We start from the raw sequence: 9771 nt of genomic DNA, 5'->3' as shown, positions 1-9771 counted from the left end.
GGCCTCCCAAAGTGCTGGGATTACAGGCGTGAGCCACCGCGCCCAGCCTCAGTACACACTTTTGAATGAATCTATGTTTATTGGAATAAAAGGACTGATGAGACACATGTAGTGAAAAAAGATGAAAAGACAGCATATATAGCATGAAAGGAAAATAAAAACTCAGGACCCCAAAGCAATCTGCAAAAAGGAAAAGATGAAGCTGAAAGCTGAGTCACAAAAGAAACTGCCTTTCCTTTTGTTCCTAAGCAGAGAGCTACACAGAAGAGGCTAGGTCTATGTTCACCTTACGTAAAATGCCGATTTACTGAGCACCAGAAAAACACACAATCGGCTGTTCTCCTACCTCCTCCTTTTCTCTTGTAACATGTGGATTCAGTAATGAGATCACACCCTCCCTCTTACCCACCCCCAGCCCACTTTTTCCCTTTAAATATTGAAGCCCTCAACTTCATCTTCAGAAAAAGGCACAGACCACAGACCTTCTGTGATTCCGTGTTCTTTCCTTCTGGGGATGTCCTTCACCTTGGCAAAATAAACTTCCAAATTGATTGAGACTTGTCTCAGATACTTTTCTGCTTTAAAATAGCATAATTGTGATTGAAAGAAATTAGATGTGTGTGAGGGGGAATGAGAGTCTCTAAGACACAGCAAGTGCCAATGCCCATTATAGATTTGGGGATTGTGGGTGATTTTATTTGCTTCATTGTTTGTTGGACTATCTGAGCATTTCTTGGTATGCAAGCTTAACCTTTATGATGACACAAAAATGTTTCTTTTAATTTAAAAAAGGAAGAAAAACAGGTGGGTCCTGAACCAGCCATGAGCAGCCAATGGGCCTGGAGATAGCACGGTTGGAACCAAGTGGGTGTCTTGGTGGTGGAGGCAGCCCTTGACCTTGACCATGGACTGACACTGCTTCCTGCAAATATCAACACCACCCACACTGGCAGTCATTCCTGGGGATTGCTTCCTTTGATGGGCCTGGAATCTCCATGTCATCAATGCTCCTCGCAATAACATCTTCCTCCCACTGGTCACCGCACTCTCCCCAAATCAGGTAAAGCCTATTGTCAAATGATGCAATGTTCCATACTGCTGTAGTTTGAACCTCAGCTCAAGTGGTAAGTTTGCATATTAAGATGTGAGAGGCTGGATACAGTGGCTCACACCTGTAATCCCAGCACTTTGGGAGGCCAAGGCGGTCAGATCACCTGAGGTCGGGAGTTTGAGACCAGCCTGACCAACATGGAGAAACCCGTCTCTACTAAAAATACCAAATTAACCAGGCATGGTGACGCATGCTACTCAGGAGGCTGAGGCAGGAGAATCGCTTGAACCTGGGAGGCGGAGGTTGCGGTGAGCCGAGATGGCACTGTTGCGCTCCAGCCTGGACAAGAAGAGTGAAACTCCGTCTTAAAAAAAAAAAAAAAAATGTGAGGAAATTAAAACTGGTTGTAGATTTCCTGTACAGGAGTGGCCTGGTACACATTAGCCTACTGCTCTCACTAAGAGCTGTATCTATGTCCTATTAGCCCCACAAAAGAAGAAGCTGCTTTCCTGAGCAAGGGTTGGCAGTCAGTGCAATTCTGCATGTTCCTAGGAGGAAACCAGAAACGTGGTGGGCAGCACTGGTGACCAGCCAGCACCTACAGGCCCGCACATTGCCAGGTGTGCTCAAACAGCAGAACCATAGCTCTCATTTTTCCTCTGGAGTACCATCCCCCCTGCAGCTTCCACTCAGGCATTCCGTTGGACTCTAGTCAGGCTGACCTGCAAGGAACTAGGATGAAGCGATTGTGCAACAGATTTCCGGGCAGCAGGTGGGCCTGAGGTGTATGAACGGCAATGATGAGTGATGTTTGGCCCGTGCTTCCAACTTTATATCATGATCTCAGCACAGCACTCTGAGAAGCTGCTACCAATTGATTACGTTAGTATTGCAAGATGGAACCTCTTCACCGTCGGGGTTTGTCATTAATTTGTATTTAGAACGGTAAACCCCTTACCTCCTGTGCCTTCACACTTCCTGTCTACTTGTCTTACCTAATATTTCTCCATAGCACTTATTACTATCCAAAACACTGTACATTTAGCTTACTGTCTGTCTTTCCCCAGGATGTAAGCTTCATGAGGCAGAGGTTTTGTCTCCTTTATATCTTCTGCTCTATCTCCAGTCTGAGAACAATGCCTGGCACATAGTAGAAGCTCAATAAATATCCAAAGGAAAGGAGAGGAGAGGGGAGGAGAGGAAAGGAAAGGGGGAGGGAGGGAGGGAAGGAAGAAAGGAAAGGGAGAGAGAGACAAGGCACCAAAGACAACAGGTGCATCTTTATAAAGAATATGTCCATTTATTATTTTAAATCTGAACTTTCATAAAATAATGGTTATCTGCATTTAGCTCCAAACGTTTTTGTGACGTGAAGTGGAGACAAGCCCAGGTTTGGACCTTTGCACCTTACTATCAGGTCCAGCGGCTGCACCATTCAGCCCTGTAACTTAATTTGCATCTGCTGAGACTGTGTGGCAGCCCCATTGCAAGTGACTCAGTTTTCTTGTGGTGATAGTAGGTAGGGGATGCTGTGCTCCTGACTGCATTTCTCTTACAGCTGGCCAAAGTCAGAAATGATGGTGAAGTACAAGAGGGTGCCCCAGGGCACATGGGAACGCTCGCGGTGCCTGAGAACTCTGGGGTGGAGAGACCCCAATGGGGTTCCAATCCCTCAAAACGATGCAGCTTAAAAGGGGACCTAAAAGAAACTTAAGCTGGAAGTTTCTGAGATGTAGCGTCATTTATCTTCCTTCCTACACTCATTCTCTCAGGCGCTTTCTTTTTACACATACTCCCTCTTCAAGACCCCATCAAGCCAGGCCCCTGCAGACAGACAGCACGCCATGTGGGTGCAGGAACATGCTTACGTGCACGTGCGTGTCTCTGCTGCCGTGCCCTCCTCTGCTGCAGGCGGAACTGCTCACACGTTGGTGTGCTGAGAGCCTGATGACATCATGCTGCCCGGCTGGCTTTGGCTCGAAGGTGCTGAGCTGGCTGCCCGGCTCCTGCTTCGATCCCCACCTCCTGGGCTCCTCAGGGCAGGCTCATCCATCAGCTTGAGCTTCTCGTGCTCCTCTTTCAGGAAGAAGTCCACTAATAAGCTCTTCTCTTTCTTGATCTGGTCGCTGATGTCCGTGGGGATGTCTGGAATCATCCAGTCCACGAGGACGCTCAGGAACATCACGAGGTTCTGCAAAAAGCCAAGGAGAGAGGGGCTGAGTTGGAGAGGCCTGGCCTGGGCAGGTGGTGGCCCTGGAGCAGAATGCCTCCGTGTCAATCCTGGCTTTTGCAACTTACCAGCCCAGTGATTGCAACCAATAAGCATAACTCCACCTCGGTGTCCTCACCCATAAAATGGAGCGGTAACACTGCCTACCCTGGAGCGGTTGTCAGGATGAAATGGGTTAATTACATGTGGAGCATCTGTGGCAGTGCCTGGCACAGAGCAGGACTCCGTCAGTAGTAGCTACTGCTTCTTCCCTTCCCCAGGACTTGTGCCCCCACACCATCCTCAGAGTGTTCCCATGTGTCCAGTTCTTGCTTCTTGGCCTGTAAGCCTCCAGGCCCTCCCTGCTTTAGAAAATGGAAAGCGGCTTTCTAGCAAGTGGCCGCAAAGCCCAGTGGCTTCTCCTGGGCTGTCACTGTGCCACTTGCTCCTCTCCTCCCTCCATCTGGCTCTCTCTATCCTCTAAACGAGAGACGGATTTGAGGTTTTTGCATTGACTTTGGGCCTTTGCTGACCCCACCCGCTGCTGACATTTCACCTTATACCACTCTCAGTCACTGCAGCCACCTTGGCTAACCCTGCCTGTCCGGGAACCCCTGCGTCCAGCTTGCCTCGATTGGGTCTAGGCTTTGACACACACTTGCAGTGGTCTTCCTTCTGGCTGCTAAGCCACATCCCTTTGCTGGTGCACACAGTAGGCTAGGACTACCTTTTCCCCGGGGCACTTACTGTCTCAGTGAATGAATACAGGACAACACCTGGCATGGCTCAATGAATGCATCTGATTCCCATCCATTTCCCCAAGCCACACTTCACCCAGCTTTACCCAACACACTCCTCCCACTGTGATACTCTTCTCTGGCTGCCAGTTACATGCTCACATGCCTTTTCCCATGAGACTGGGACTGAGCCCTTGAACCCTACATGTTCTTAGGGGTTCAGGGGAAGACGCTGGGGACCAACTGCTGCTTCCAGAGGCTCCTGGGCATCTTGGGTGCTTGGGAGCTCCTTCACCAAGTCACACACTCTTCCTCTGAATCCACTCCTTCCGGTGTGAGTGAAACGTGACATGTGACATACGGGAAAGTGAGGAGACTCCTGGGGGTGGGGCAGCAGGGGATGTCTGAGCGATCATTCAAACATATCGCCTCCATCTCTCCAGAGGAAGAATGGCTGTCTTCTTTAGGTGAAAGACTAGCCGATGGGCTTCTCCACTTTCTGGGCTGGGGTCTGGGGGCAGGATACTTTAGAGCCCCCCAGAGATCTGCCTTCAGGGAATACAAAAGCCTGAGGGAGCCGAAGAGAAAAGGATCTCGGCTCGTTCTCCAGCCCTGCTTGAAGACCCGGGGCACCCAGAGTGGGAATTGGGGGCCCTCGAGCTCAGAGAATCTCAGCGATGCAATTGGAGCTGTGGCTATTGTCCCAGATAGGAATCACCGGGCTCGAGTTTGCTATTCATTCAGGGATGGCTCGATGGCTCTGGGGGCCCTTCTCACCAGATGTCTCAGTGGCTAAAACAACACTAACAAAGGAGGGAGCCCGGAGTGCAAGAAGAAAGGTTCCAAACCTGAGCTCTTTCATGGCTGCAGAGATGAGACGGGGCTGTTTGTCTGCCCCAGGCTGGGACTCTGGTTTCAATGGCCCTTTTCCTTTCTTTGCCTTAGGTTTAAACAGGAATCTCTCTCTGCCCTGCAACTCACGCCACATCTGTCTTGTAACCTTACACTGTGTTTTATTCTCTGTCTGCAAAGTCCACCCGTTAAAGAAAGCCCTCTCAAGAGTCCTCCTGCTTCACTCAGGAAAGGAGCCCTCACTTCTGCCTGCCACACTTGAAGCTTTCTTATGTCACAGAGGAGTACCACGGGAACCTGGCGGTAGGTGCAAGCGATGAGTGCAGTGTCCTTGCTCCTGCAGCCCAGATTCTAATGGGCTATTCCCTATCCCAGCAACTCACCTGGAAGATTATGACAAAAGCCAGACGGGCAGACAGAACAAACCAGTACTGTTTCGAAAACTCATAAGGGTTCGGGGCCCATGGCGGCTCTCGGTAATCCTTAAACCTGCCCAAAGAGAAATGTGGTGTTAAGATCGGGAGTGGATGGAGAACAGGGTGGTCCTTCTCTGGGTGAAACCTCAAGGGCTGGCTAGAGCATCAGGCATGTATGCCCTTGGCGTTGACTTGGGAAATAGGGGGAAGTCGGGGGAATCTATGGCCTAACCAACAAATTTCCAAAAAGGACTAAAGTCCAAAAGAGCCAATGTCAGCCTAGGAATGTCCTAAAAAGACGCTTCTACTACCCTCTCCAACAGCTCCCAAAGCTTACTTTGGTGTCAGGCACCAACTCCCAAAGGAGCCCAGGGCATCTGAGGGTAGTCCAGGCCAGTGGGTCCACCTGGGCCTCCCAATAGCCTGTGGCCTCTGTGTGGGTAGGGGAGACCCAGACACCCTGAATGGTGCTCTGCAGCCGGGGGGGTCGGGGAAGATGCAGACACCAGCAGGCAGTCTTGGGCTTCTTCCCCTTCCAGATGCTTCAAGACTACGGCCACTAGAGGGGCTGGCCTTGCTTCATGGCTACATTCTTGAACCAAAAAGAAGGCTGATCCAGACCAAGCTGGAGGCTGAGTGAACTTGGGATGGGAGGGTCATTAAGCATCACAGTTGATCAGTATTCTGTTTTGCTAATCATCTTCCTGATCTGTCTGCATGGTTTAAACTACAAAATGTTAACGCCTGACGTGAGCTCATGCCTCTTTCTCAGACCCATAGAGAAGCCTTGGGTTTTCCCTCACCCTTGCCTTTTCACCCCCATTCCAGAATGATTCATGTGAAAACTAGCTCATTTTCTCAGACTCACATTTTTCTAAGCCTGGAAAAATGACAAGGGGCTGGTACCAGAACTATGACCCTTCCTGGAACAGTCTTCTCCATGGAATTCAACAAATCTTTGCTCGTCCTGGGCCAGAGAAAGAGGTGGGTGGTGTCAGGCCACCAAGCAGTGATAGGGACCCTGCCCTGGTCAATCCCTGAGCAAAGGGTTTTTCTGGAAGGTTTCACATTTCATCTTCATGACGACATCCTCAGGCAGGCATTGTTACCCCAGCATAACATAGGAGGAAACTGAGGCTTGGAGAAGTTGAAGTGTGTGGCCAGAGTCTCGTGACCAGTAAAGGTGGAGTCAGGGTAGGAATGCGAGTCTGGCTGAATCTGGGCTTTCTTCCCATTATCACAGGGCATCTTACCAACAGCCACAGTTTAGGGGACATTCACAAGTAGGTGCTCTTTGGTCCCTTCTCCTGCCATAAATGAATTAGCTGCTCTAAAAGGCCCATGCAAAAGCCAGTTTGTTTTCCATTGTCTAAAGAGATGAGAGAAGAGGAAAAGAGACGCACACACAAAGATAGAAAAGGGCGCAGTGATAGAGTCAGCAACAGAAAGACACAACTGAGAGGTGGACACTGGGGACTGGACTAGGGGTTGGCAGGAGGCCAGGAGCTACCCTCTCCCTGCCCGACTCCCCCTCTCCCAACAGCTGATCACAGCTGCCGCAAGCTTGGTTTGACATCCGGATGAAAAGCAAAGCTAACTGCAGCCCAGCAGAGCACCACGGGATTCATCATAACCATCCTCAGCTGAGGACAGAAACATGGCCAGCTCCAGATTATCCTTGCTGATGGGAAAGAGGCAGAGCGTGGATAAATGAATAAGAACATCTTGGGGTGGGAAAAACCTCAGACTCACCTATCCTCCTATCGCCCCCAGACAGGACACCATGGCAGCACCAATTTATCTCACTCTTCTAGAGACCTCCAGAGGAGGGTGCCACACGCACACACGCACATGTGTGCACACACGCACACTCCTTACCATGGGGAAATCCTCCCCCAGGTTCAGCCCAATCCCTACTGCTACAATGAAAGTCCATTTCTCTTGTTCTCTAGCTCCATCTCTGCAGGAACAGCTGCTCACTGACCTCAGTATGCGAGCCACTGCTCACCCCTCTTTTTTCCAGTCTGAAAAGAATCCATAAATAATCTAATTCTGGTTCCACCTCTGCTATTAACTCACCCCAGCTTTTGGAAATGTCACTTTGTCCTCCCTCAGTGTCTAAAACATGTTTTAAGTTTAACAAGCATATCCACCTAATCGAGGATCTGCAGAAAGATTAACACAGAGCTCTGTTCAGAAAACTCTACTTGAAAATAGCTCGATGCAGATAGGCTAAGTGTGGTTCTGTTAGGAACTGATGGTAAGCCATGCCACAGAAAAGAACAGTGAGCAATTTAATATTCATCTGTTCACATTTCTTTCCAAAGCTAACTTTATAAAAACTATCACCTACAGTGGGAAATACATTTTACATTCATGCACATAACACGGACTGCAATAAAAATTATACAAAACATACTTTGCTGTGTGCAATGCACTAGAATGCACTAGTATTTTCCTATTCTACTCTGTCCGATCCTAACCCACCCTATGCTTTTTTATTTTTTTGAGATAGATGGAGTCTCGCTCTGTCACCCAGGCTGGAGTGCAATAACGTGATCTTGACTCACTGCAACCTCCGCCTCCCAGGCCATTCTCCTGCCTCAGCCTCAGTCCCTCAGCTGGGACTACAGGCGCCCGCCACCACACCTGGCTAATTTTTTGTACTTTTAGTAGAGATGTGGTTTCACTGTGTTAGCCAGGATGGTCTCGATCTCCTGACCCGCCCGCGCTGGCCAACACGCCCTATTCTTTAAAATGCCGATCACGACCCACTAAAGTGATTTAATAATTCGCTAATGAACCATGACTCATAATTTGAAAAATCTTGATTCTCCTAAGCCTCTACCACCAGGTAAATGACTCGTTGTTTACATTCTAATGTAAGTTCAGATTTCACAATTGTTTTTAAATTTTACCCTAAGAAGTCAGGCTAATCAAATGTTTCACCGAGTAACTTAGAAGACACTAATTAAACAAAGAGATAATTAGCTTTAAGAATAGAAGTGTTCACCAAAGAGAGTGGCTAATCAACCTAATTATTTCCGCCACCGTGATGCTGAGTGTTTTGTTTCTAAACCCAGTGCTTAGCACTGGCAACAGTTTGTGCTTTGGAGGCAGCAGGTGAGGGGTTGAAAGCCCTGTCCAGCTCTATAGTTCTCTGTCCTTTTGCAAGTTACCTAACCTTCTGATGCCCAGCTTTCTCATCTATAAAATGGGCCTGAACTTTCCATGACAGAGTTGTTCTGAAGACAGAGGGTCAATGCCGAGTGCTCCGCACACTATCTGGCCTATCGGAGGAACCCAATAAACAGCAACTATTCTTTCTCTTTTTACTGGAGGTTACTTATGGAATACGCCTTTTCTGTTAAAAGAGGACACAGCATGTAGACCGTGGCTTCCAGTTCCTCCTAGCTTTCCAGGAGGATTTTTGAGCATGCAAGCACTAAATGCTGCAAGTTTTAGTGCAAATCAGGAGTCAGCCAAGGGCACAGCCGCACAAGGCTTCTCTCAGGACCTCTGTCCAGGTAAACAGCATGGAATGAGCAAGTGCTGGCTGGTGGGCGGAGGCCGCCAGACAGCTCCACAACAGACCTGTTCCCGTGGCTTGCGGAGCTCGGGTCTCCCAAAGTCCCACTGAGTTCCCCAGCACTGGGTGAGCCCCCACATCTGGTCAGCCTCCTGCAGCTGCCAGCCGTGGCGCCCAAAGAGAAGCAGAGTTTTATCCCCGGCATATTATTTTAGGGACATTCCTGGATCTCACCCTCACCCCTCCAGTCCTCCTTCATTTTCCTTGAGGCTTAACATAAACTTTGAGAGTTCCCCCGAGTTTTCTAATAAGGAGAGACTTCCAATAATGAGACAACTAGCCTGTCTAAAAAGCTAGTCTGCTTCTGCAGCAGCTATGCCAGTTACTACCTGTAAGAGACCAAGGAAGTCATTCCACATTTCTGAACCTAGGTCCCTGATCTACAGAGTGGAACTCTCAAAATGTGTATCCCAGCACTGAGCACAGAGGAGCTGTCTCAGTCCCAGCCAGGAGTGAATAATAGATGTGTGTGCATGTATGTCTGCTTGTGTGTATAACTTGCATGTTAAAGGAAGACACTGTGAGAATTAAGTAAGACAATCTATGTGAATATGATTTCCGGAGCTTCTGCAGAAAATGAACACAATGGTTTCTTCTGGAATAGAACAGCTTGCGTGGGGGCTGAGAAGTGACCCTTTTCTTCTTATATACATACACAATATGTGTCTACAAAATTAGTTACTTTTATAATTAAAAAGTTCAAAATGGTAAAAGATGAATGTAATTAATGGCAATACACAGTTGATTCAAGTACATTCTTATATGAAGCTTTCCTGAGCAAAATTATAGTGTTAATTTGAACAGACATATAATAAATGAAACTGATACAGAAATCAACATTATGTTTTAGCTTTAAAATTATGTTAATGTTTTGTCTAGATTGTTCTAACTTTGTGAAAAATCACAATGATTGAATT

General features: G+C 48.2%; 1 protein-coding gene across 1 annotated transcript in view; it reads right to left on the bottom strand.

The window, feature by feature from the left end:
* Positions 1 to 2325: 2325 nt before the first annotated feature.
* ANO2 (anoctamin 2) overlaps positions 2326 to 9771 on the bottom strand; it is a 363933-nt gene continuing 356487 nt past the window's right edge. The window contains exons 23-24 of the mRNA XM_055281012.2: positions 5233 to 5338; positions 2326 to 3242 (exon numbers count right to left, since the gene is read on the bottom strand). Of these exons, the coding sequence (XP_055136987.2) occupies positions 2973 to 3242; positions 5233 to 5338 (376 nt within the window). The 3' untranslated portion in view covers positions 2326 to 2972. The remainder of the gene's footprint in view (positions 3243 to 5232; positions 5339 to 9771) is intronic.

This window comes from Symphalangus syndactylus, chromosome 5, assembly GCF_028878055.3.
Source record: "Symphalangus syndactylus isolate Jambi chromosome 5, NHGRI_mSymSyn1-v2.1_pri, whole genome shotgun sequence".
Lineage (NCBI taxonomy): Eukaryota > Metazoa > Chordata > Mammalia > Primates > Hylobatidae > Symphalangus > Symphalangus syndactylus.
This window is presented reverse-complemented; position numbering and strand designations above follow the sequence as displayed.